The 24854-nt window shown below is 34.9% G+C and overlaps 1 protein-coding gene across 15 annotated transcripts in view; it reads left to right on the top strand.

Annotated features, from left to right (window-relative positions):
* The window catches only part of REPS1 (RALBP1 associated Eps domain containing 1), a 65589-nt gene that overhangs the window by 24718 nt on the left and 16017 nt on the right, over positions 1–24854 (top strand). For 3 of the 15 annotated variants that reach the window (XM_071740738.1, XM_071740741.1, XM_071740752.1), the window contains exons 4-10: positions 4083–4236; positions 10379–10506; positions 10985–11147; positions 11452–11515; positions 12342–12496; positions 17398–17537; positions 21781–21861. In XM_071740738.1, coding sequence (XP_071596839.1) covers positions 4083–4236; positions 10379–10506; positions 10985–11147; positions 11452–11515; positions 12342–12496; positions 17398–17537; positions 21781–21861 — 885 coding nt within the window. The remainder of the gene's footprint in view (positions 1–4082; positions 4237–10378; positions 10507–10984; positions 11148–11451; positions 11516–12341; positions 12497–17397; positions 17538–21780; positions 21862–24854) is intronic. The other 12 variants (XM_071740742.1, XM_071740744.1, XM_071740748.1 and 9 more) reach the window with 9 other exon arrangements.

Here is a 24854-nt window from a genome sequence, read left to right on the forward strand (position 1 = left end):
CAGGACCTGGATCACAACACCCTTAGAACTACCCTTCGGATACCATGTCTGGCTTCATTGTCTCTGGAATTCTCCTTAGGAGGCTTTCTTCTGGCCTGAGGTGTGAGATCCAGGAAAAGGTTTATAATCTCATTTGACTCATGTATGCTTGCAATGCCCTTTTGGGGTCAAGATCCCTTCAGAGTTGCTTTAGCACAGTGTTGTTTTGCCTTATGCCAGTTTGACTTAGCTTCATTAAGGTTTTTCTTTTAGAGCCATATATTTTATCAACTTTTAAAATTAACATGCTATTTTTCAAGTCCAAGTTCAAGTTCTGACTCCTTCATGGTGACTTGGTTTCATAATTCCAGTGGGACAAAAATCAGGCTTTTTTACAACTAGTGTTTTTTCCAATTAAGATGGATTATTTGATTTATTTTTTTTTTTTCTCCTGCTAGCTATAACCTTATTTTTCAATTAGTTTTTGAGAAGAATGTACTCAGCAGTTTGGTTTGATTTTACATAAACATGCTAAATAGTTCCTAACTATTTATGTCAACATGCTGTCATTTAGGTCCATTTTCTGAAATAATTCAAAGAGGATAAATAAATGCCTTAAGATGGTAAAAAACAGGATGTTGTAATTGCAGTGATCTTTATTGAGACTTGTTTAGAGAGAAACTAAAAGCTAGTATTTAAAATGTTTGAATGTAATTGCATTGAAAGTGCTAAAACTTTTTATCAAAATAAGATTTTAATAGTAGCTAATGTAATAAATGCTACACCAGCTGCAGTCTGTAGATGTCAAGTTCCCAAGCAGATTTGGTGGGTAACTTCTGTTAAAATTGGTGACATTCAAGATTGCTGAGTTATCAGTAACCCAAGTTAGGCAAACTCTTGTTACATGTTAGGATTTTGAAGAGCAATTAAATTAGGTTGTGTACCATACTACTCTCAGAAAACTCTAGTCCTAGATATCAAGTTTTCAGAATTAGTTTGTTCTATTAATAAAACAGACAGATGAAAGTGAACAATACTGCTTCCTCAGGTGCAAAACACACTTTCAGAATGCTCAGTTCTGATTGAATGCTGCGTCTGAGGAACAGAGTTGTCTCTAAAAGTGGAGCATGGCGCAAAATTGAAGCGGAAACTTTCGACAGCAAAACCTGTTTTCTAGGCATGATTATATGAAAATGACAATGTCTGACCCACTGCAAAGGCAGATATGTAGTTGCTGTTAGCCTGTATATAAGGGGTGGATGAACCTGTATGTAATTACAGTTACAGCAAAACCGGACACATTGTGTTTTCCTGTGACTGCTTTTAAATCTGAGTCAATGTTTCTACAGTCCTGCCTCCTCCACAGTCTTTTCTGGCTTGCATTTACCTTCTTAATACTTGCATCAAGCCATCAGTGTTTTGGCTAAGCCATTTTTAAAATACGTATACACACAGACGCATTTATATGTGTGTATATAAATAAATATATACACACACACATACTTAAAAAAATAATTAAGGAGTTTAGCTTTCCTAAGCTTCTAGTAAGCGGGACTGATGAATGCCAGGAGTGGTTTATGAGAATGACTGGGATTGCAAAGGAGAAAGATGGTGCTACAGTTACGCCATCTAAATTTGGCTTAAACTGTTTTGGTGTGTCTTGTAATGACAGTAAAGCTGGAGATGTGGCTTGAGATGCAGCTTGTCCCTCTTCCAGAAGCTTTCTGATACTGAAATTAACGACACTTTTGCTGTTCAATAATTATGAAGTCTGTAAGCTGAAGCTCCAAATCAGTTGTGAGAAATCTAAATTTCAAAATTCTGATATTGTGTTGACTGGAACATTGAGAACAAAGTTAACTATTATGCTTGTATTTCTGATGCTCCTGATTACCATTTTTACATGCTTTACAGAATCACATGAACCACGTGTAAACATTTAGAAGTTTTAAAGTTGAGGATCCTGTTTACAGTTTCTTCCTATGCCTTGAGCATGAGACCAAATGTTAAATGGAGGCTTACTGAATAGTGACAGCTTCCTTAGGGAAAGGCTGCTTCGTGAGAACTATGTGTCAAGAGTTTTACTGTTCACATGCAGTTACTGGAAGTAGTGAATGGTTTCCTTTAATTAGACTACCATATGAATTTCTACCTCAGTCCTTCATCTGTCTTTCTGAACTGCCCGACTTATATCAGTGCAAGAATGCTGGAGTAAATGAATAGTGTATGTGACCAAACATAGCTTTCCCTAAGTTTACTCATGGTATTTTCTCTAAAAAATCAAACGTCTTCAAATCTTGTTTGATTAAAGATGGCTTGTGTAAAAGCTGGTGGAAGAAGAAGCTTTTAATTGCTTTCACTGATGCATCATCATGGTTCTCCTAGGACCTGTTGCACTATGCTAAGCAGATTAGCCATTTAACCTTGGTTCTATCTTCCAGCATACAAGTGGCTCTCCAGATACCCTCACTCCTTTCCTTCTTGCCCCCCAGTACCACTGAGGGTTACAATAGACTGACATATTGAATAAATTCCTTATCAAATGTGATACTAAGAGAAGAAATCTTCAGACATACGCCATGAGGGCATGGAGCAGCAACAGAAAAATATTTAAATGGTGGAGGTACAAGGGAAAAACAGTGAATTTGCCTATGCAGTCAGCTGATCCCTGAATAAAAGTTGAAATGACTTAGTACTGCTCCCAGCTATTTTATAATGCTCTGCCAGTGCTTGTGGGCATCATTTAAATGCTTTGCACAGAAAGTTCAAAGTCTTGTGGCCTAGGAACTTATTTAAAGAAATCTGACTCAGAACTTTCAGAAAATACCTCAGCTGCAGAAACAACTAGGCTGACTTTGTATCCCAGGAAATAAAAAAATCAGAGGGGGAAAAAATTTGAAAGTTTACATCAGCATATTAGAAAGAAACCAATCATCAGGGCCCTAAAATCTTTTGTTCGGGTGCATATGTAGTTTTAGTATGTACTTTTTAATGGCACTTTCTCATTGACTTTCAGATTTGTGCAGATATAATATTGATTAAAAAGCTTAATGACCTTTGAACACTCAGCAAAGTAAACCAGTTCAGTCTTAGAATCATGTGAAAGCCTGCAGCTGTCTAGCTGTTGGTACTTGATATATGTTAACAGTTGTTAACATAACAATACAAAAATTTTATGCTGAAACAGATTTTATGATTTTTAGGTTTGTTTTTACTTTTCAGGAAACTCAGAGTTCAAGTTTTGTTTTACTGTCATATTTGTTTTCACTAACACAGTTTAGTTCAAACTGGAAGATCTGCCAAACAAATTTAAAAAGATCTAGATATAGGGAGGAAAGTACTTTCTACTATATAAATACTTCATACAACAGAAATTAATTTTCCTTTGTATTTTATTTGAAATGGAATAATGTGGTAATATGGATGTCTCATGAGAAGTGATTCTAGTTAGAATTGAGTGTGTGATTCTGTTTGCCTACCTGTTCTGGGAGAATATAGTACAATACAGGGTTAGAGAGTAGCTTGAGCCTTAACATCAGGGCAAAACTGATGTAATTTTCTTGTAATCTTGTAATTTATAGAGCAGAGAAGTATATCCTAAGTGGTAACGTTCTTTGAAAAAAATCTACGTTTTTGCATATTAAAAATATCCTTTTTAAATCTTCTATTTTTGTCTTTTCTGTCTTTCACTTGTTTTTTAAATGAAAGTAACTGATTGTGAATCACTTGATGAAAATTAGGTATGATAATATGTAAGTAATCTTCTTTTGAGACCTGGGTTCAAATGTAACTACCACAAGTGAAAGTGAGCCTTATCTAGTTTCCTTCGTAGCCAAGTCATTTAACTAGGCATTGCTGTTGTCTTAAGAATGCCAACTTAAAAATGTATTAGATTATGTTGTTTGAAGTGAATGTGTCCAATTCCAGTCATACTGTACCTGACTTGTCCTATTCCCTCACTTTAATAAGTACTAAAATTTTCACTCTCTAAAATTAGACTTTTAACTGCAGTGATGGTTGTTCCTAGAAATAATGGTTTTATATAGGCTTTTATGTCTTTAGTTATTTAGCAAAAAACTTAAAAGGTTCCTTTGTTTTATTAGGAGTCCACGTCTCCAGTTGTTTCACCGCAGCAATCCCCACCAACCTCTCCACATACATGGAGGAAGCACAACCGCCATCCCAGCGGAGGAAATAATGAACGACCTCTTGCTGGACCTGGGCCTTTTTGGGCTCCATTTAGTGAAGCACAACCAGGTATAAATGTCTTCTGTTATGCTTCAGCTGTAACCAAAAGTCGTGGACTTATTAAATAAGTATATTAAATTAGGTGAGAGTAGCTTATCTTTGTATTTTTGTATCCTGGAAACTTTCTTGCAGATTCAGATTTTCACACGTGTGGCAGTGCTGTGGACTCTGTAGTCTTGCATATGGCGATCCATTTATGAGCGTGGTATGGGAAATGCTTAGAGTTTTGAGGGAGGGAAATAGAGTATGAAAGTTTGCCAGTGGAAGTTTTCTGATACAAAACTGAAATGCTACTGAAACTGCAGGAGCTGTCAGTGTATCCAAACATGTGCGGATCTTGAGGGAAAGCATCAGATAATGCATTGTTTGTTTGAATTACCTTTCTGGTAGATCAGATGAATTGTTAGAATAACTAATTCTCTTAACATTTTTTTTTTCTTTAAAGTTTATGTAAACATAACTGAAGCTGCTGTATCTCCAGTCTGTCAAGCTAGAACCGCTTGTTTCAGTAAAGTTTTTTCATCCTTTATTGCTCTTCATTTAACATAAAGACCCTCCCTGTTGTTGTATGTGTGCTCAGATTTCCAAGCTTTCTCTTTAATATTTTGAATTTCAAAAATTTCTGTTTTCTTTCTGATATATTTGCTGTACTTGGGAACAGTGAAGCAATTCCAACTCAGGTTGTTTTTTTTTTAATGATACTGCTAAATAATATGCTGTACTTTATAGACTGTAGTTTCAGATTAAAACGTGGTTGGTTGGTTGATTTTATTTGTGTTATTCCAAAATTAATATATTACTTCTCAATTTGTCATTCTGTCGTTGAAAGCATGGAGGACCAGGAATTCTGTTATTAGGATTGGTTGGATAAGGAAATAAAACTTATTTAGAAGTGAAATGAGTTATATTCAGAGATTTATGCCAGTGTTCTGAATGTTACTTGGTAGGAAGTGCCAGTCTGCTTCTTGTATAAGTAATCACTTCTAAAGGTTCAGTTTAGGCACTGGGATTTTTCAGCAGTTGATCTTGACTTTTTTCCTGCACAGCTTAGTTGATTTGCTTTTCTGGAGTCCTGGTTTTAGAGTACCCAGGATATCTTCCAAGCTGAAATAAAAGTTTGTCTGGTAGCCAATTTCTAACTTGTGAAGTTTTTCTAACTTAGGAAATCAAGGGTTCCAGGAAAACATGCAAATTATTCCTTATGTTGAAGAGTTTAATATTGTCCTTTTAAAAATAAAGTGTTTAATATCACTTTAATATGTCAGATTTTCAATGCTTGCCCTCTGATGTTTAATGGATAAATTTTCAGTAATATGAAAATATATCTGAACTAGCTCAATACTTGTCAATTTTATATTACATACTGAAACACATCTATAGTGTATTAGTTGATTAGTTTAACAAAAATTGTCATCCTGATTCAGTCTGTGTGATTCTTCTGCCTTTGAATTTCAACTGTTGTAGACAGTTATTAATTCTTTTCCCTCCTCGTGAGCCTTCATTTGAAGGGGACAGTGTTTTGTAGAAAAATTATCTTCTGCTGACATTTAGGTAGACCCAGATAGACTGTTGGTTACTTTTCTTAAAATCAGTACTGGAAGCTCATCTTGATTCCCATGCAAGATGTTCTTGAGAAATCTGTTAATTTGCAAGTATGTGACATTATTTCTGTAACATTTAAAGCAGGGCTATGCCATTTCACTTGTGATCCAAGAAAAATAAGAACCCAGGTCTCTCTGCTTGTGTGAAACACTTCTTGAATGTTAAGGGGATTGTCAATTGAACACATGAACAAGAAGTGTAAAAATATTTCTGATAGATCTAATAGTAAACAGCATGCTGCTTTAAACCAGAAGGACAAAAATAAAACCATAAATTTTTTGTTTGGAGAAAAATGTGCTTAAACAGGAAGACTTCAATTTATGCATAGGAAAGACCCTCTGGTGCATCATTGTACTCCCGCAATGAACAAAATAAATAGTTCTTTCTGTATTGATGTGGACTGTACAATAATTATTACAATAATTATTAGATAATTGTTTTTTAAAATCCTGCACCTTTTCACCTTTTCATGTATCAGAAGCCTAGAGCATAAAACTTATAGCTGTAGTAATCAATTTCTTGAGGAAGAAAACTTGTTTTCATCTCCACAGAGATTTGTATGTTAATTTTTTTTTTTTTTTTTTTTTTTTTTTGCCATTGGATTGTCCAGTAATTCAGTTAGGGTAGTGTTAGTGATGCTTTATAAACAGTTGAGCTTTGAGGCACTGTTGTGACTACCTCAGTGTGCTTACACATAAGGGACATGAAATGGGAAGTCTGTTTGTTGCCATTTCTTCAAGGCTTTTTGTAAAGAGTGCCCCAGAAGGGTGTGTTCATTTTATTTTATTATCCAGAATTAAAAGCTCAGTTACAGATGTTGATCACCTCTCTAGAATGCAGTTGTTAAGTTTAGGTCTCATCCTTACATGTTCTGAATCAATTCTATTGGAAGCTTAGTCTCTCAAGTCTTCCAGGTGTCTTGATTTAACAGTAGAAGATAAAGCTGCTCAGAAATCATGTTCTCGGTTCTGGATTGCATCTCTGATCTTTTTAACATTTTTTCTAGGTAAGTCTTCGTAGAATAATATGGTGGATGACTGAACTGTTTGTAATAAGCAGAGTTGTATATGACACAAGAGCCTCCTGTTCCTATAGTTACAAGAAGAAAAAAACCCCACTTCGTACTTCTACCTTTTTAGCTCATTTTGTACTACAGGTTCAGTCACCATAAGTATTCTGATACAAACTTGAGAGAAAGAACACCTTCCCCACTTCAAATGATGGTTGAGTGGCATATCAGAATAGGGGCTTTCTTTTACCTTGTAGTGTTCTTGAACTGGAAGTGAAGCAGAGCATTTATGTTGGTAGTATCCAATGATGAGTTCAAATTAGTCAAAACATCTGAGGGTCTCTTAAGTCACAGGACCTCTGTTAGCTTTTCTTGGTATTGCAACAGAGTTCTTTTTTCATGTCTGAATACCTACTAGAGCTTGCAGGCCTAAGTCACATGTCTGTCTTTCTAATGTTGAGGGATTTTGCTATAGTTCATGAAATAAAAAACCAGAAAACTGCATGAACAGAAGTTGAGTATGTCTACTATGCTAACAGTCCACTTAGCATTCTAAGTCCTAAGATATATACTGTGTTCGAAGGGGACAGAATTGTCCTTTGTTCTCCTAGTTACCACTTCAGTAACTGTTTGTATTGCCCTTGTTACAAATAAAGAATTTTTTCTTACCTGGATGTGATTACTGAGGGAGGGAAGACCCCTGCAGCATTTCCCTATTACCAAAATTACACTCACCTTCTGGTTTTGTTTCATAAAAAATTGGTGGTAAGGAGAGCTCTTGCTAATTTACAAAGTTATTTGAAAATTTCGTTCTCTGTAAGTAAACCCCGACTTGTATAGCTACTGAAAAGTGCAAGACAGTAAATGTTATCTAAGTAGACCATTTTTTACACTTTAAAGCTTAAAGTGGTTGTTTAACCTTAGGCCAAGAGTAAATGAGAAATTTTCACAAGTTATAATGTGTTGGTAAGATGTTCAAGCTAGAGGAGAGCCACAGAGCAGCCACAGGAATTCAAGTTAGGTCTTCATACTAAACACAGTGTATTAGACTTTCCAGCTATTCAAATCTAATTTCTGGTCTTAGGCCTCCTCTCTATTCAAAATGCTGTTTATGGTGTTCTCATTGATGAAAATGTACACCATTGAAGGTTGTTTCTTCACTGGGTCGTGAATCATAAAAATAAAAGGGTACTGATTGTTCTGAGTCTTCTCTATGAACTAATTTTCTTCCACTTTCCCTTTTACCTCAGTGCTCCCAGTCTGGTTTTGTATTTGGAGAAGGAAATGAGGTGTGATTCACCTCATCCTAATTCACATGTCATATAGATGTATTTGTAATGTTTAAGAATTGAATTACTGGTTGGTGAAAGTCCCTAAGTAAATTTGCAGATCCAGGTGTCCACAGTTGCTTGTAATTTTCCTCCAGTGCTCTCCTGCCTTAACCATTCTGGGTCTTAAAAAGTTGCATCACAGAAAGAATAGCAGGAAGAGTAAAATAAGAGTATTCTTATTGGGATGATTTGAACAGGGGAGAAAGGAAAGAGTTCTTTTGATGCTTGGGAGATACGACAGTCTGGTGCTACTGGCATCTCCATCACTGTCAAAGTATTGCTTTGGAAGAAGTTCTGTGTAAAAAGTGGGATGCAAATTGAACTGCACTGAGGCTGTTGAGAGATGTAAAGGTGGTATAAATATATGTAAAGCTAGTGGTATAAATGTCAGTGTATGAGGGGCAGGGAAGAAGAGATCCATTTTATCAAAAGTAACATTTAAGGGTGGCATATCCAAAAGATAGACAGGAAGGACTTCTCTGAATCTTATTCTTGCCCTGTGCTGAGAGAGACCAGGTGGAGAGAGACTCACAGCTTTTCTCTTTCAAGTGTTTTAGAGTTAGAGCAACTACTGAAGAATGCCACAAAGGCAAAAGTTATTGTCGAACTCATTGCCTATGTTCTCAGCAATTTTGGATAAAGTCACTCGAAGCTCTGGGCCACAGTAGGAGCTTCCACAAGTTTAAGACAAATTTGGGAGCAAAAGGAATAGTTTATAATACGTCTTCAGCCTTGTAATGCTAATTTCAAAAAAACAACAAATAAATCCAACCGACCAACAAACAACAAGTCCCTTGAACCCCCTTGGTGGTATTCTCATATTTTGATGAATTTCAGAAATTATGTAACGTTCATTTTCCTTATTTGTCTTATTTCTTCCTTCAAAAATCTTACTTCCTCTGGAAGTCTCAATTTTTACTAATTGAAGATTAACTCTGTAGTAAACAATTATAGCTATTGTATGTAGGAGAAGAGCAAAGATAAAGTTCTAAGCATTTCTCTTATTACTTGATCCTAGGAAAAAGGTAACTTTTAATTAAAGATTACTTAAGAGGCAGAAATTTCTATGACTTGAACATATTTCAAAAGAAAACAGTTATGCAAGAAGAATAGATAAACGTAATCAGTTTCACAACTGCTATTTAGATTTTAGTTGAGCATTTCTTTTAAGATACAAGGAGTAGAATGGATTCCTGTGACTCTTCTGGACTTGTTCTAGATGGTTTGTTTTCCCTGTGATCAGAATTCGTAAAATTTTTATTTCATCTGCAATTTAAGATGATTTTCAGGGTTTTGTACATAGAGCAGTGGGTGGCTAAATCTTTCTACAGTTGCTTAATTGTAATATTAAGACATTTGAACATCAGCAGTTCTTCAGAAGTAGATTATGACAAGGCAGTGAGTGAATCTCATTTAATGTGTTCCCAATAGTTAATACACAGCAGCTGCCAGCACTCCATATGGATGCCTTTTAGTATTCTTTTTTTAAGCAACTGAATTAAGTTAGTCTAGAAATTATTTAGGGAAAAAACCAAACATGTGCCCAAAGCACTGATTCTTAAAAGGCATTTCCAAGACTTTGTTCTTTGAATGGCAAACTAAGACCTAAAGAACAAAAAACATAAATAATGATAATGTTGCATGGTTACAGGCCACAATTAGGTAGCTGTCCATAAAACTGCTGCTCATTTCAATTAAGTGAAAATATGGATTGTTCATTAACTCATTCAAAACCCATTGCATGGGTAAAATCCTGTTTACATTTTACCACATGTTGCAATAATCTCGTTACTCACTTCTGTCTGCTTAGTAGAGATATAAGCTGTATATAACATGTGAAGTACATAATATATATTATATGATGTATATATATTACATATAATATAAATACATATGTATGATATATATATATATGATATATATATATATATAATGTGTGAAAATCTACAGGAGTGAAGTTGTTAGGGGTGAACTTCATCACCATTGTGCAGTTTGGGTATAATTTTCTTCACTGTTTTGCAAGTGTGTATCTTCCTAAGAGGAGCATGTGTTTCATGAGGGATATTTTTTTCGTTGGTTGGTTGGTGGGATTTTTTTGTTGGTTTTAATGTTGTTTTGTTTATTTTGTTTTGACTCCTTTCCATATCCATAGTTCTTTGGAAGTTTGAAACGCTGTCTTTTGAAAAGGAAATGTTTCTTCTACTTTCAGGCTCATCTACTTCTAGTGATCCCATATGGTCTGGCCATTCACCACCACCCCATCAAGAAAATTGGGTCAGTTTTGCAGATACCCCACCAACCAGTGCTCTTTTAGCCATGCATCCTGCTTCTGTCCAGGTGTGACACTTTATTGGTATTTGATTTGCTTCATTCAGATTGATGTTGCAGTCCTTTTTTTTTTCTTCCTTTATAATTTTCCCTGCAGATGTTTATTGTGTATCTGTGCTGTAATTTCTTCAGTGCTATTTACTTGACAGATACTTGTTTCATTGAGTTGACTCTGTTTGGAATGATTAACTGAAAGCTACTAATTTTAAAATGTCAACAATTACTACTTTAAAACATTTGTGTTTATCTTTTTTGCTTATGTGCCATAATTTATTTTCTGCTTACATACCTGCAGTCATTCCTATCCATATGTATCAGTGTGCAACAATACCATGTTAATATCCTGCAAATGCAATCTGCTGATAGTTTTCTGCAGTTTCTAAAATACTACAAAATTTAACTGTGCTTGACTTTTTGAAGGGAAGAAGTTGAGAATTCATAAAAGCATTTTAGGCAGATAATACTGAGGAAAAATATTTCATTTCAGGACCAGACAACAGTACGAACTGTAGCATCAGCTACAACAACAAATGAAATTCGTAGGCAATCAAGTAGTTATGATGACCCCTGGAAAATAACTGATGAACAAAGGCAGTATTATGTTAATCAGTTTAAAACTATTCAACCTGATCTAAATGGATTTATACCAGGTAAGTTACTCTTTAAAAATGTAATTGTGGGTGCAGCACTTCCATTATAGTGACTTTGTTGTTTACTGAGGCTTGCGTATCATTTTGAAGGAAGTTCTGCATTTTACTGATAATGTTATAGTAAAGTCCAGTGTAATCCAGGGGAATAGATGAAACTAATTTCCCTTTTTACTTTTAACCCTAGTAATTAGTGCCATTTTTCGTAAAACCTTTGCTAAGTAGCTCCTATACTTTACTGTAACCCCAAGTCTTCTAATAATTTAAATTGCTTCAAATATTAAAAATGGTTGTTGTAATTTTCCAGGATCTGCAGCTAAAGAATTTTTCACTAAGTCAAAACTACCTATTCTTGAACTTTCTCATATTTGGTAAGTGCAGTGGGTCTTTATTCAGGATAATTATTTAGAAAGATGACAGCTAGCATGCAGTCATCTAATAATCTACTTACTAGAAGGTTTTATTAAGTGAAACTTTGCTAGTTCCCTAGTGTGTTCAGTCCTATTCCTATTTGTGCCAATACTCTTTTAATGGACTTTAATGGTTCTAGGCTGGCAGCATTTGCAGGGTATATTGAGCATTTGGAGAAATTGAAACCACTTCAGAGTAAGAAGTAGTTGGTTCAAGGGTTTAATTTTTAAAGATGTATTCAAATACAAATATTCCATATCTATAGTATTTATTCAAGTCTAAGTTTAAATGAAGAGTACAGGTGTGAATTTTTACAGGTCCACGTAGTAAGGATTGCTGAGAAATTTAACTTTGACTTGGCACGAAGTTTGTATTTCAGTTTATTCTAGGCTGCATCATTGCATGCTGTCTTGGCAGATTTCATCTTTATGTAAGTGCAGTGATTTCTAATTCAGGTATTTTTCCCACTTAAATTATCGCTTTGCCTTGGCACTATTGTTTCCTTAGGATACTATACTAAAAATCTCAGGCAAACAATACTGTGTATTGCTGTCTGAAATAAGTTGAAAACCTGCAGAAATAAAAGTGAGTTTAAACTATATTTAAGTTCTAAGAAATGTTATTAATGACAGCTCCTTTTTGAAGAATAAAGCATGTGGTGCTACTATGAAGTGTTTGGTGAACTCTAAACTTCATTCTTTGATCTTCCAAGTAGCACAGTGGAAGTATGTATTTTGAAAAAAATTTAACATTAAGAAATTTTATTTATACTGTTTTCCTTTTTAGGGAACTGTCAGATTTTGATAAAGATGGGGCACTGACATTGGATGAGTTCTGTGCTGCATTTCATCTGGTAGTTGCTAGGAAGAATGGGTATGATTTGCCAGAAAAGTTACCTGAAAGTTTAATGCCCAAGCTGATTGATTTAGAAGACTCAACTGGTAAGACATGCTTCAGCACAAATCTCACTATGCTCAAATGATGTTACAGTTAATATTACAGTATATCAGCAGATACTTAAAGGTTTGTATGAGCATAATGGTCATCTTTTTTATTGTAAAACTAGTAAAGGAAACGGAACATTTCAAAACTGCTTTAGCAAGCAGTCTTTGTTTGGGAAGTCAGATTATATTATGAGTTCATAGATAATATGATTACCTAGAATATTAGTTCTTTTCATTAATGACTTCAAAGGGTAACTCTTTATACTGTGCTGGTAGGATATCAAAGACTTACATCTGACAGTTATTGACGAGTTCTTACTAGATACTGGGTCTTTTACTACCTGTGCTTTAATAATTAAGCCATTTCTTGTGGGATTCTCTTGGCCCCTCAAAGAACCTTTCCAGCATTCAGCCACAACAGAAGTGATTTCAGTGTGAATAAGTATTTTGCTATCATGAAAACATTAACAAGAAATATTTACTATCAGCTGGGTCAATACCTACCAAGTATCTAAAACCTACCCATTCTGTCTGGTTTTGTGTTAAGGTGATGGCCAAATAAAATTATTGGTAGGAAATGGAGTGAAATTTGTTTGTAAAAATCACTGTAAGGTATTTTTTTAAAAAACCCATAACTGTACCTTAACCTGATCTTCTTCTGCCTTCATTGGTAGTAGATTTTAAGACTTTTGTTGTTTAATAAAAGTTGCCTGGAAACTATATAAATCTGACATAAAACCAGAAAATGTTAAGTGTACGTTAGTTTCTTTCATTTTACAGGCAACTTTCTTAACATAAGACTTTGACTTATTTATATGAGGTACAAAGCAATCTGAGGAAAAACAACTTTTAGGAGTAATTTAAAAATGTTTTTTTTCCCTCTGGTATTAAAGGGGAGTTATCCTGTTCTAGTGAATATTAAAAGATTACCGTGTGGTGTAAGCTCTGCTTAAAAAAAAAAAAAATTCTGGCTGATGCTTGATTGTGCTGTTATTACTAGCTACAATGAAATCTGACAATTCATACAGATTTGCAGAGTTGTAGCCAATTAACTGGATTTATTTTATTTCTGGGGGGCTACCAGTATTGGTAATAGCTAATTCTTTCTAGCACCTAACAGATTTATCACTATATCTTTTATGTTGAATCAAAGACTTTAGAAGAAGTTATTAACTTGACTATAGTTTTACTTGTAGTTAAAGCAGTCAAAATCTCCAGTATACATTTGCAATGCGGATCTAAATTAAAAACTAGGTCTATGTGCAAACTAATGTGCATGTTAAATTACATGGGTTCAACCTAAGGACTGTGAATCATCCTAGAAAGACCAACTAATTAAATTTCTGTAGTAGTTTTTTTTAGTTCCCAAAAGCTGTATTTTCATAAAGCTTGCTTCCAGCAGCCTTCTCAGGACTAGAAATTATAAATTATGGCACCAAAGTGTCTTTTTGAGTGCGTTTTTTTTCATGGGATACAACATTTTCAAAGAAAGAAATATTAGCGGACATCTTCTGATGACTTGAATTCTCAGTGTGAATAACATACTTTCAAACTGTTTAAGAAGGTGAATTACTTGAATGTCTTTTTAAACCAATGTGCATGCTGGTTAGCAGTTATTTTTAAGTGTTAACAATGCCCCTCTTAATCCTGTCCTTTTGTTAAAAATTTACTCCTTGAATCTTCCATGCTTCTGCACTGCACTTGAAACCTGCTGTCTCTTCCCACTTGAACTTTTGAACTAGTTGCCAGCAGAAAATAAAGTAACAGAGGCTCCCTGCACCCTGTGTCTTGGTGTCCACTCAACCTCTCCCTCACCAGCCCCTGTGAATCTGTTATGGTGACCAACTGCAGGTGTCACAGACCCATTAATGTTTTGTCCTCTTTTGCATCTCATGTCATGATAGATATTTATCTCACGTGACATAAATGTATTATTTAATACAGTATCTATATACTTCTTAATTTTTCTTGTGTAGCACTACACTCCTACATAATTTTAATGCAAAAGCATGTTAAATGAGATGCTAATACTTTTCTGCTGACAAAGGAGAAAAATAAGAGGTTTTAAGTTTGTAGAATAATGTGGTAATTCTGCAATACATTTGAATGGTTTTAGTATTTTGAATTGGATTATATACTTAAAAGAATTCTTTTAATTGTAGCAGATCCACTTGAAGTTTAATATTGTGTTGTAGTACTTTAAATAGATAAATAGATAATGTCAGCTCTTCAGAATGAGCAAGATCTGTCTAAGAATAGTCTATAGAAGAAAACTCCTGGGAAGAATATGGAAGCATGAAGCCAAGCAGTTGTACAAATACTTCTCTAAATGCTTATATATTTATTTTATGAACTGAATACTTTTTATAAGATCTGTATCTGTCTTGGCAGAATTTATGATCTGTAGATGAAAAGAGTATTGGTATCGCTTCTTATTATTTAAATAGATGTCAGTACTTTCCTTTCAACTTCAATTTTATCTCAGGTACTGAAAGCTACCAACACTTCACAAAACTCAAAAGCAAGTTGTTGCTTTTCTGCAAATTTTTTTTCTTGTTTGAATTGCTGCAACAATTCCATTTCTTGGTGAGAAAAAGAATCTGCCATACTTTGTCTTACACAACTAAATTACTTTTACCTCTGAAGTTTTCCATAGGTGTTACAAATGTTTCATGTAGGTATTTGCAAAATTCCTTGAGTTATAGGTAGCTGTGTAGTCTATCCACAGCGGCTTTCAGCCTTTTTTTTTGGTTTTTTTGACCTTTTGTTTAGTACTAGTAATTAGTTCAGTTATCTAGTGCACCACCATAGAAATGAGGATTGGAGTGTTTTTGTAATTCGTTATAAAAATTCTATTCATACTACACTTGAGAACAATTAATATGCAATATGCATTCCAAAACCATTACCACTGGTGTATTTGAAATTAGTAGATTATTTTGGGTACAGTGACCACAGCAAGTCATCTTGACTACTTGGTGACATCATTGTCCTAGAAACATCAGCTTTTAATTTAGCCCATTTTTTATTGCCAGTTGCTTTTTTGCTTGAAGCAGGTATTAGATACAGTTTCTCTCTTGAATAATTTGTAAAGCCATTTTCCCTGAAGGACTGTACTACAAATACCAGGTGCTGGGCATAATTTTGGGAACACTGAATCTCAACCCAATACCTGGCTATTTGCTTGATTTTGATGAGTTACTGGTTTCTGTGTGGCTTTTTTCATGCCAGTAGCACCTCAGCCTCCCTAGATTCAAGATATGATAGTTAATTTCTTTCTGGATTTAAGTGTTTTGGCTGTTATTGTTAGGTTGTGCCTCTTGCTGTCTCCAGCAGTGCTTTGGAGATGATAATGAGTTGTTGATGGTCACCATTGAGAATTTAAATATTTCCAATTTGAACTTTTCATTGGTGCCAGTTTGACATCACCTGTGTCATGTCTGCCTCATATCCTTCATTCCTACAAGGCACACAGCTCAATTTGACAATGGATTTGTTACAAGTTTCTTCTATAGAAAGACAGCAGAGAGAACATTGAGCTGTGGTAGCAGAAGCAGGCTGTGGAGTTCATCTCTTCAGGAGCCTGAAGCCAATCCTTTTTCTAGATTTTAATCAATTTTTGGTTCAGTGTATCACACATTCTTTTGGTAGCTATCTTCAATCACATGTCTATCATGCAGACCTTTTAAATGGTTATCACTTAAGTCATCTTTCCTCTTGTGCAGTATTTTTTGCATTCCGAATTTTAATTCTTTGGAATACAAACATCTTGTTAATGTCTAGCTACTTACCAGCCACTCTTCTAACTGTTCCGCCTGTTACTTGTATTATAGAATCACAGAATTATAGCAAGGTCTGGATTGGAGGGGACCTTAAGATCATCTGGTTCCAACCCCCCTGCATGGGCAGGGACACCTCCCACTAGACCAGGTTGCTCAAAGCCCCATCCAACCCGGCCTTGAACACTTCCAGGGAGGGGGCAGCCACAACTTCTTGGGCAACATGTTCCAGTGTCTCATCACCCTCAAATTAAAGAATTTCTTTCTAATGCCTAATCTAAGTCTCTCCTCTTCAAGTTTTAAACCCTTTCCCTTTGTCCTCTCAAGGACTAATACGCTGAACTTCAGGGCATTGCTTTAGCTTATATTGTAGTATCTAGAAAGTTAGAGGACACTGTAAGCAGGATTTGACTGTGTTATGCAGAATGCTTTATCTGCTGTTCAGATTTATTTTACCTACTTCTCTCATAGTTTGGGCAGAACAAAAATAAGTTCTGCAACATGAAAATTTGTACAACCCTGAAGGAGTGTTTATGCAAGGGATCATACCTGCTGAAAGTTCAGGGAAAACTAAAATAATGCCCAGTTACAATGTGACAGCTGCTGGACTTGTTCAATTTGCAAGAAGTAGCGAATGGAAATACCATGGTTTTAATAAGGAGCCTTAAAATGTTCTTTGGGTAGTATTCTAAGGCAATGGTTTTAATTCTGTTTGTGCTTTCATTGATACATTGGTTTTGCTTTAACCTTTCATGTAAGCATGTATTCTTTAATATTAGCTTCCCAGTGCTGGATATGATGTAATAAATATTAGTGTGAGGTTATTTTCTCAATAGAAGAAATAATTGTATTTATTTCTACATGTAATCAAAAACTAAAAATGCTATTTAAAATCTAAAGTACCAGGAAATAAAGTGGTACAGAGTAATAATACTTAAAATCTGGTTTTTAGAAAGGTCTCCAAAGTAAGAATAGTGCTCAGTGAGTAGTATATTAGACTAGAATTAATGTGGTTTATCAGCTGTAAAGTATTTATTTTGAAAATATTAAACCAAAGGGTACTTCGCAAGCAGCTCTTCTGAGAATAAACTGAATGTGATTGGTAATTTTGGTTTATAGTGATTCCTGTCATTTCAGAAGTTGGGGAACAGGCTGGTGAGGTAGGTTACTCCAGCTCTCCAGCAGAAGCACCTCCAAGCAAGTCTCCGTCAATGCCATCCCTAAACCAGACCTGGCCAGAACTGAATCAGAGCAGTGAGGTTAGCACTTTTTATTTAAGAGTTATTTCATTGTCACTCAATAACTAAATTGTGTATGCGTTCATAACTCATCATAAGTGGGCTGTTGGTCACAATTTGTCAAAATGTTCAGCAGGATGGTAGACACAGGAAGGCTTTACATGTGTTAAGTTATAAAGAAAAGGTAATGTTTTCCATCCAATTTTATTGTCTTATTTTGAAATGAGCTACTGTTTAAAATGTTGTAATTAGTGGTAATTAAGCTTTATATTAATCACAAAATGTTTTCATATAATTTATTGCAAAAGTTCAATTTACTTCTTTTAGATCAGGTTTTTAGTTGCATTTCTTTGTTGCCTCTGATGGGCTTGTATAGCCAACACATTGGCACAACTTCAGAATTAATTTCTGATTAGTATGGGTGTTGAGACTTATTTCTGGAGCAGATTTTACCCTGAAATATAAACTAGCTCACTAAAAATGTAAAGTAGTGATAGCTCTGGGTTTGTTTCAAAAGCAAAGACTTAAAGTTCAGTCTGAAGCTAACTGCTAAACTTATTTAAATTTAAAATATTTGCTGTTATGTACTGCTGCTTTATTATCATTTACTATACATATTTACTATACAAGGAGTCTTATATAGCAAAACTGTATTTTGTCAGAATTTGAAATAGAAAATGATAAACCAGGATTTTTTTCCTCAATTTTTTATTGTTTAAGAAGCCTGTAAGAGATTGATTCTTAAAGTTTTTCTTGTTGCTCTGTTATAACATTTCAGGCTTTGTGACTTGGAAGAAACAATGTTTTATTCTAACAACTACTTCAAAGATAAATGAGTTCCTGACTGCAGCCATACTACAAAGATTATGTAGGCTTATTTTTCATTATAAGGAAAAACAAAAGGGAAAAGTATTGAAGTTATTTATGGAAAACTTCTCATTTAGTAGTCTGAGACTCTCAAGAAGAATCCAAAACTTTTAACATCTAAGTTCAGTCAGCAGCTGAGTATCTTACCTGCTTTGCTTATTGAAAGAGCTTTTAGTGACTTTTCTTTCTTTGTTAGACTTCAAGTGAATAGAAGATTGGTAGTGAAAGATTCAGACAAACCAAAGGTAGAGTCAGTGTGAAACAGAAAAAAGCAAATTTTTAGGATTAAAGTTAGGAGCAGAGGAAACTTCATCTTTCAGGATGATGTACTTTTTAAAGTCTACTGTTGCTTTTAAGGGTAAATGCTAGTCTCACAGTGAAGTCTTTACCAAATAAAAAATGTAGGAAGTTACTTAGTGATTCCTAGTTCTTCAATTTGACAGTGACTCTTAGACGTTTGGTAGGAAGCTATGTCTTAAGAGGGAGGTTAGCAGATACTCAGTTGTTGCTGAAAACCTGTTGGTATCTGCAACTGTATTAAAATTTATATTGATACATTCCCTTATATTTGTGATGAAGATGATTTAATCTTCATTTGGTAAGCCACATTATAACTGAAGATTTCTTCAGTGTCCAGTGCTACTCAAACCAGTTGAACAGGATAATTGCAGTAGTGGTACAAAGTTAATGACTATTCTCTATTAGCCAAAATCTTACCTTGCAAAGCTGTGTCCATTCAGATAGATAATGTGGGGTTTTTTTCTGGAAATATACTAAAATTATAAGAGGTTTGGACAAGTTTGCACACTACATTTACTACCAAATACTAACTATACTAAAAGAAGAGTTGAATGTTTATTAAGTGCTAAGAAGATTTTTTTTCTACCACAAAGGAATTTCTATTTTTTCAGCTGTATTGCTATGCATGCTTCTTGCTTCTCAGCATTTTCTCTTCAGCATGTGTCAGGTCAAAGTCCTCAAGGTTTTAATGACATGAAAAAATTTCTGGTATTCCTGCAGGCACCAGTCTAATTGTGTCCTCTGAACTTCTTATAACTGTCATTGGCAAATGAGTTTCTTTAAAAAGTTATGTATCTTTGGATCATCTGCCTTTCCAGGCAGTTTCATCCCAGTTAGTTTCAGAACTGTTGGTTACTCTGTTCTTTATAGCACATTATAGTTGATTTTTAGACTAAACTTCCCATGCTCAGTTACTGTAAGTACACAAGTATGAATCCATGCATCAATCCCTGGCTTCAGAATAAAGGGCACTGTGACAATGCACCTGGCTCTGGGTGCTGCAAGTTTTACATTCTCATGTCTTCACTCAGCACTTCTTTTCCTCCAACCTCAAGGCTGAGCACTTAGTTCTGAGAGCTTAAAAAAATTTTGAAAAGCCTGTTAAATTCTTGTTGAAAACACCCTAGTGTCATACAGTCATGTTAGCTTTGACACAGATGTGAAGATTTGCTTTTGAGTTCACAACTGTTACACCTTCCTTCAAAGGTCTTGGTGCTTTTTTTAGTAATGGTTCAGGTTGTTGTGAGTTTTAGTTTTTAATAATCAATGTTTTGGAAGTATTTTTGAAAGATTTTTGCAAGTCCGCATGATAATTGTCTTGTGTGAGCCTATCAGTTGTACTGTCAATGCCCTTAAACCTTGCACAGAGTTTGAGATGCAGCTCAGTGTTGAAAAATTCAGAAACTATTTCTGTAATCAGATGGTAGGTTTGCCAGTTTCACCAGAAGCTTTGAAGCCACTGGCCAAATTAAGCTCATATGGTTAGTAATGGACCTAAAATAAATATTAATGGATGTTTCATGAAAGTGAGCAGTCATGTAAACACAAGAGGCCAAATCGGGGGAGAGGCTGTCAGAACTTGACCATTAGTTTCTGGCTTAATGAAAATAGGCTCACTTAACATGTTTGAATCACTCCAAATTACTTGCAGTGCTGCTGCTTCATGAAAAGGTGGAGTGACACAGAGATGAGTTTTAATAAAGAGTGTCAGAGCAGTTAGTAAGGGGGAACTTTAACTCCTTACCAAAAAGCTTTCATTAGATTCTGTTGCTGAAGTGAGCAGCTTTGTGTGTTTAAAACAAAACCCCAACAGCAACAAAGCACTTCCACTTCCAAAAACCCCATATGAACAGTATCCCATGATCTTTGCTTAAATGCAAAGTTTGAAGTGAGGAGATAAGGCTCTGGCTCTACAAGGAGCTGCACCACACATCCAAGCAGTCACAAATTCATTTGGATTTTTCTGAATTTAATTTCAGCTTATTGAAAACAGTTCAGGAATTTCCACGAACAGTTAAAATAGGCTCACATACAGGCCATTCACTGAATATAGTTCAGTGTAGAGGAGCACATGAGATTAGGTTGACTAGCACCATATAGTTTGTGCTATATCTTCTGGAAACATTTGCATTGATTTGCCAGTAGAGACGGGACAAAAACATTGTTTTGCTTTCACAGTTGTTCTAATGTCATTTTTGTCAGATTTTTCTGAGCATTAAAAATTTTGTATTTATATTTTTTGTTGTAGTGTTTGAAGCTTGGTTAATATTTCCTTGTTTTTTTACAGAAGTATAATAAGTTTGTCATTCCTATTGTGATTTGTAATCTGATTTCTGGGTCACAAACTAAATATACGTACTTCGGTACCTGTTTGATCCAGTAGTGGCCATAGCTTGACTTACTAAGCATGAGGACTCTTGACAACTGTCTGTTGCTACAGCATGCCTATGTCTTACAACATTGTTCAGAGATTGACTTATTTGCTTTTACCAATCCACAGTATGTGTGAATTTATTTCTTTACCTTGACAGTGATTTAGACTTGTAAAAATACTATTTTACAGCATAGAATTGCTTCTCAGGGGTTGCACTGGCAAGCTGAACTGGTGTAATTGCAGTACTCTGCTCAATGCTCATTTGTCTGGGATCCTTTAAGAAAACCAGCATATACAAAATATGTTTGAAAGCCAGCAGCTACAAAGCTGAGGAATTTTCTGTGGAACTTATAATTACGTATGCACACAACATGTGTCACTGATTTTATCTTTACATCTTTATTTGGTTGGTTTGACAATTTTTTTACTTCTATGATTTTCATTGGCAAACATGAACTCTGAAGGCAGTTGTGTTGACTGCACACCTGTATCTTCATAATGAACTGTGAATGCAAAGGTTAATATTGACAGATAACTTGGTTGCAAGACAGTCTCGGACTAAATTAGAAATATGAGCATATCGTTGTACTTTTAAAGTCAAGTACTGCCCAGTGCAAATGTACTGCTTTCCAGTGCAGCCTCCAAACTACTATGCTAAAGCTCCTCAGTGATCTTCACTCCCATCTTTCTTATCATGCTGACTTCTCTCCTCTGTCTGTTCAGCAGTGGGAGACATTTAGCGAACGCTCTTCAAGCTCACAAACTCTGACCCAATTTGATTCTAACATTGCACCAGCTGATCCTGTAAGTCAATCACTTAGCTTGCTTGTTTGGAATTAATTTATTAACACCGAATTTCCATTCATTGTATTTAGCTGTTATGCATGATTCCATGGGCTGCCTTTTGGGGAACAGTGATAGCCTTCTTGATTTTTTTAATTTTTTTTTAATCCTTATTTTAAGACTATAATTTTTGTAGCACTGCTTCTGTTTTAAGATGTGAGTGCATCTTTGATTTTGATGTAATACAAAACTGATGCTATCAAAACCTGCATTAAAGTATTTAAACAATGCTTTTTTGAAAACATTTATAAGTTAACACAAGGGCCCATCCCAGTGATAAAGTGGGCCCATTTCAGATTTTTTTCAGTGTTGTTTTGTTTTTGTTTTCTCCAAGTTCCAGAGCTTTATTTGCACCAACTTTTAGGATTTAACGGTGCCAACTTCACTGAAAAAAACCCACTGGTTTTTAATGGGTGTGGCATTTTGTACTCCTACTGTTTTCACCAAGTTACTTATTAATGAGGCTTTTAGTATTTCTACAGCATTTCTGTGCTGTACTAATGCACTCACTGAGGATCACTCAGTGAAGTTCACTCTGAAGGATTAAGTTGTTAAATGTCGTGCCAGGTTTGGAAGCCAAAAATTCACTACAGCATTTCAAGTTCTGCTGGTTTTAAACTTCACAGCATATGACAGAAGCATTTCTGAAATGCTTTAGAAGTACTGCAGTATTTAGCTGCTGCTTTCATCCTGCTTCTCTTACAGAATTACCACTGTGTCTATTTTAATTTAATTATGTTGTTAATGTCTATTTGATTATATAACAAAATATAGTAAGCATGCCTGGTACTCGTCTAATTGCTTTTGGTATTAAACAGGTCACTTCTGAAAAGATATAACACATAAGTATGCATATATTTTAAAGAAATCAGTGTTCCACTTACAGTTAACACTGATATTTAGGTGGAAATAGCATTTCTAGGTGTTGGAAGCTAGAAGTGTCATACGTAAAGTAAAAACCATCCCTTCTTCATCCAAGAAACACTTTTTTGTTGTTTAAATGTACAGTATTTTTATGCTTTAATTAAATAAACATGATGGAAGTCAGTTGTTTCTTAATTGTGTATAATTCCTTGGCAGTAAAGAGCTGTCACTGTCTAGTTTGTACAATGAGGTAGTAACTTATTTTTATCCTTAATTAGTAAATGACAGAAATCTGAAGGTTTTCCCATATGTTGATAATCTAAAAAGTGGAACAATTATAATACATGGAAAACTCATATATAGCTCTCTGTAGGTTTTTTATTCGTGTATATGTGCATAAATAGGAATTTAATAGAAATTTTAAAATAGAGAGTGAGGTCACATTCTTGAGTTGTTTTCTTAACAATGCTTGTAGCTGAGAAAAAGCTTTAAAAATCGCTAGCATCTTTGATGGTTGCTAAGGTAACAGACTTTGATAATAGATACTCCAGTCTATTTTTGTATGAAAATAAAAATAAATGACAGCAAATACTCAGTGGCAGTGTGCAGAGTCCTCATTTTAGCAGTCTCAACAGTGATTTATAGGACTGATTCACTGAACACTGCTGCTTTCCCAAAGGAGAGAATCAGCTTTCTCAAGCAGTTGTTAATGACTAAGGAGTAAATCCATAGACCAGGTCTTTTCTCTTTATACTGGAAAAGCAGCTGCTTTGGAGATAAAAGATGAGTGGAAAGAGTAAAACAGTACATTCATTCCCAGGTATAGGAACATAATTTGACTCTTGTATGTGAAAGTTGGTAAATGTTAAATTATTTTGTGTAAAATTAGATTAATGATCTGAATTAATACATTGTATAAAAATCCATTCACCTGTTTGAGTAATTATTTTTGTATTAGCTGGACATTGGATTATAGCAGAGGACTGAAGCAAGTACAGCAAGAGTGATCTTTGTATGATAATCCCATTTCAAGGGAAAGAAAAGTGCAACATATTTTAAAGAGATAAACACTCTTGTTGCACCAGGCTTTTAGAAATAGTTGAGCTGTGACTAGAAAGTGGTTTTAAAAGCATATATTTGCAAAAAGAGTAGTGCAAGCCAGTTTAAACAGTTTTAGAAAATAATGTTAAATGTATTATGCTTGGTGAAACTGATCTACTTAAGCAGCCAGAACATATTAAATTTCTGATAAAAGAGTAGCTTTGAAACTTTTTATTTCTAGAAGCAGAATATAATCTGCAGTATTTTGTGTTGTCATTGTTCATCTATTCATATATTCTGAATATAGATGACAGTAAAAAAAACTCAAGCAGCCATGTCCATATTTTAGGTTACTTGGTAAAAAACAATTTTTAATATTTTCTTTTAAGCCATCTACACTCAAATCTCCAAACCAAAGGAAAAAGGCTATACATTAAAATGGAGACTGTTGTCTGAACTACAAAGGAAATGCCTAAGTGTAAGGTCATCACTAACACTAGAGAAATACTCCATAGAGTTAATTAAACTAAAATGTACAAGATTTTACTGTTTTTAAAACTCCTGAAACTATTTGTCTTAAACTACTATGAAATACCTATATTATAGAGAAATATTCACACTATATAGAAGAAGCCATAGGTTCAGGAGGAATTGTAAGTGAAGCTGAGGAGTGGGGGTTTGAAGTTGTTTTTTTCAAGATGCACTTCAAGTAGCATGTCTGGTATGTTAAAAGTCATAGAATGGTTTGGGGTAGAAGGGATCTTAATCTGTTTCCAACATCTGTGCCATGGGCAGGGACACCTCCCACTGGACCAGGTTGCTCAAAGCCCCATCCAACCTGGCCTTGAACACTTACAGGGGCATTACATGAGGCATCCACAGCATCTCTGGGCAGCCTGTTCTACTGTCTCACCACCCTCATAGTAAAGAATTACTTCTTAGTGTCTAATCTAAATCTGTCTTCTTCCAGTTAAAACCAGTACCCCTTGCCCTGCTGGTTCACTCCCTTATAAAAGTCCCTACCTGGCTTTCCTGTAGGCCCCCTTTTG

This window comes from Heliangelus exortis, chromosome 3 (genome assembly GCF_036169615.1).
Source record: "Heliangelus exortis chromosome 3, bHelExo1.hap1, whole genome shotgun sequence".
NCBI classification, from domain to species: Eukaryota; Metazoa; Chordata; class Aves; order Apodiformes; family Trochilidae; genus Heliangelus; species Heliangelus exortis.